The sequence below is a fragment of the Engraulis encrasicolus genome, chromosome 10 (genome assembly GCF_034702125.1).
Source record: "Engraulis encrasicolus isolate BLACKSEA-1 chromosome 10, IST_EnEncr_1.0, whole genome shotgun sequence".
Classification (NCBI taxonomy): Eukaryota; Metazoa; Chordata; class Actinopteri; order Clupeiformes; family Engraulidae; genus Engraulis; species Engraulis encrasicolus.
Genome location: NC_085866.1, coordinates 9,985,801 through 9,988,300, shown reverse-complemented (window position 1 = coordinate 9,988,300; position 2,500 = coordinate 9,985,801). Strand labels below are relative to the sequence as shown.

Below are 2,500 nucleotides of genomic sequence, written 5' to 3'. Positions count from 1 at the left end.
CCCCATGGGGCGCCACTGAGGGCTGCCCCCTTGCACGGGTGAGGCATAAAATGCAATTTCGTTGTGTGCAGTGTTCACTTGTGTGCTGTGGAGTGCTGTGTCACAATGACAATGGGAGTTGGAGTTTCCCAATGGGCTTTTTCACTTAAAGGTAAAATGTGTGTTGGTTAAGTCAATAATCTTGGTTATAAAACATTTTCATTGTAAACTATTTTAAAGGTCTATTAGTAGTTTGCATTTTAATTATATGCTTAGTAGCCTACTTTCAACATGGTGTTGTATAGGTATTAGTAATATTGTTATTATAAATGTAATCGTTTTTATTATATAGGGTATAACATAATACTATAGAGTACATTGTAAATTCGTGTAGGCTATATAACAGTTGGAGAAACTTCTGCCATGTTTTATAATCAAAGCTCCCGTTTCCGGATGGAGTTTGCTCGTTTTTCAGTCTGTGGAAAAGCGCACCCTAAATAACATCATCGCGGTCCGTCGTGCAATTTGCATTTCCCCTTCGAAGTCTAAATTAGAGCGTCTGGTCCAAACTCCACCCATCTCCTCTCGGTTACAGACGCGCTGCGCCGCGACCCAAGTGATTCACCATGCCCAAACGCGCTCCCTCTTCTCCCGTCTCTTTCCCCTCTCTCTCTCCCTGCCTGTACAGCGACCGCGCTAGCAAGGCTGAGGCCATAGGAGAAGCGGGGGAGTGACGGCTGGTTCCTGGAAGAGCCAGCCTGCGGAGTCAGTCACATTCTTGGCTGGGATTCAATGACTGAGCCAGACGCACACAAACACTGAGGGAGGGGGCCGACTGCGGGGGAGGGAGATAACGAGGGCGAGAGAGAGAGAGAGAGAGAGAGAGAGAGAGAGAGAGAGAGAGAGAGAGAGAGAGAGAGAGAGAGAGAGAGAGAGAGAGAGAGAGAGAGCAATCTAGCTCACTGGCTGGCCATCGCGACACACTCGCACACACACATACACACTCACACTCAGCCACAGTGAGCTGCAGGGTAGACTGTGTGTGTGCGTGTACCGTGTACTGCTGCAGAAAGCGACCAGAAGAAGGATTAAACGAGAGTGGATTGTATAATTTTTGTCGTCGAATGAAGGAATACAGCTCGTAATTGTATCAGAAAGTGTTTGGACGGATTTCGAGAGAGTATTTTTCGCTTACTTTGGAGTTTTGGAGAACCCGTGTGGAGATATGGACATTCGGGATCCCTCTTACTGCAGGGCTCGCCTCGCCGGTAGTGTCGTTCGCTTAGAAAGGGGATTTTAAAAACTCGATCGTAGGGAGTTTCGAAAGGATATTTGATGAAGCGCTTTCTGTTCTGTCCTAACTCTAGGAGTGCTGGGATTTACCGAGAATCTGGAGCAACCGAGGCCGTTGTTTTCGTAGCTTTCCCCGCGTTTCAAAGAACTCACGGTTCGGGATCAGCAGCGCGGAGAACATGGAGACTGTAAGTCGCCAAAGCTTTCAACCTCACCCTGGTCTCAAGCAGACTCTCAAACAGTTCCACTTGAGCTCTATGAGTTCTCTGGGAGGACCGGCGGCATTCTCTGCCCGCTGGAACCATGAGATTTTATTCAAGAAAGAGGGCAAAGAGCCGGAGCCCGTCCTTCATCTGCCGATGCAGCCGCCGCCGGTGATGCCGGGACCCCTGTTCATCCCGTCCGACCGCTCCACCGAGCGCTGCGAGACGGTCCTGGAGACCGAGACCATCTCGTGCTTCGTGGTCGGCGGCGAGAAGCGGCTCTGCCTGCCGCAGATCCTCAACACCGTGCTGCGGGATTTCTCCCTCCAGCAGATCAACTCGGTGTGCGACGACCTGCACATCTACTGTTCGCGATGCACCGCCGACCAGCTGGAGATCCTCAAAGTTATGGGCATTCTTCCCTTCTCGGCCCCTTCCTGCGGGCTGATCACCAAAACGGACGCGGAGCGCCTCTGCAACGCCCTGATCTACGGCGGCACGTACCCGCCGCACTGCAAGAAGGACTTCGCCGGGCCCCTGGAGCTGGAGCTTACCGAGAAGAGTTTCAAAGTGTACCACGAGTGCTTCGGCCGATGCAAGGGGCTCATGGTGCCCGAGCTGTACACCAGCCCCAACGCCGCCTGCATCCAGTGCATGGACTGTAGGCTCATGTTCACCCCGCACAAGTTCGTGGTGCACAGTCACAAATTGTTGGAGAACAGGACTTGCCACTGGGGCTTCGACTCCGCCAACTGGCGGGCATACGTGCTCCTCAGCCAGGATTACAACGGCAAAGAGGAGAAGGCACTCCTGGAGCAACTCCTGGATGAAATCAAGGAGAAATTCGACTTTGCAAACAAGTACAAGAGGGAAGCACCAAGGGTAGGTGTCATTTTTATGATTAAAAATACTCTCATTTGTTTGTGTGGTCTGTCCGCGCATTTTCCCCTCTTTGCTGAGCACCCCTCAACCACCCCTTTCCCCCTTCCTCTCCCCTCTTCCCCTCTCCCCTCCGCGACTGATGA

The 2,500-nt window shown here is 51.9% G+C and overlaps 1 protein-coding gene across 1 annotated transcript in view; it reads left to right on the top strand.

The window, feature by feature from the left end:
- Positions 1-873: 873 nt before the first annotated feature.
- The window catches only part of skia (v-ski avian sarcoma viral oncogene homolog a), a 135,026-nt gene continuing 133,399 nt past the window's right edge, over positions 874-2,500 (top strand). Inside the window, exon 1 of the mRNA XM_063207999.1 lies at positions 874-2,357. Within this exon, the coding sequence (XP_063064069.1) occupies positions 1,452-2,357 (906 nt within the window). The 5' untranslated portion in view covers positions 874-1,451. The remainder of the gene's footprint in view (positions 2,358-2,500) is intronic.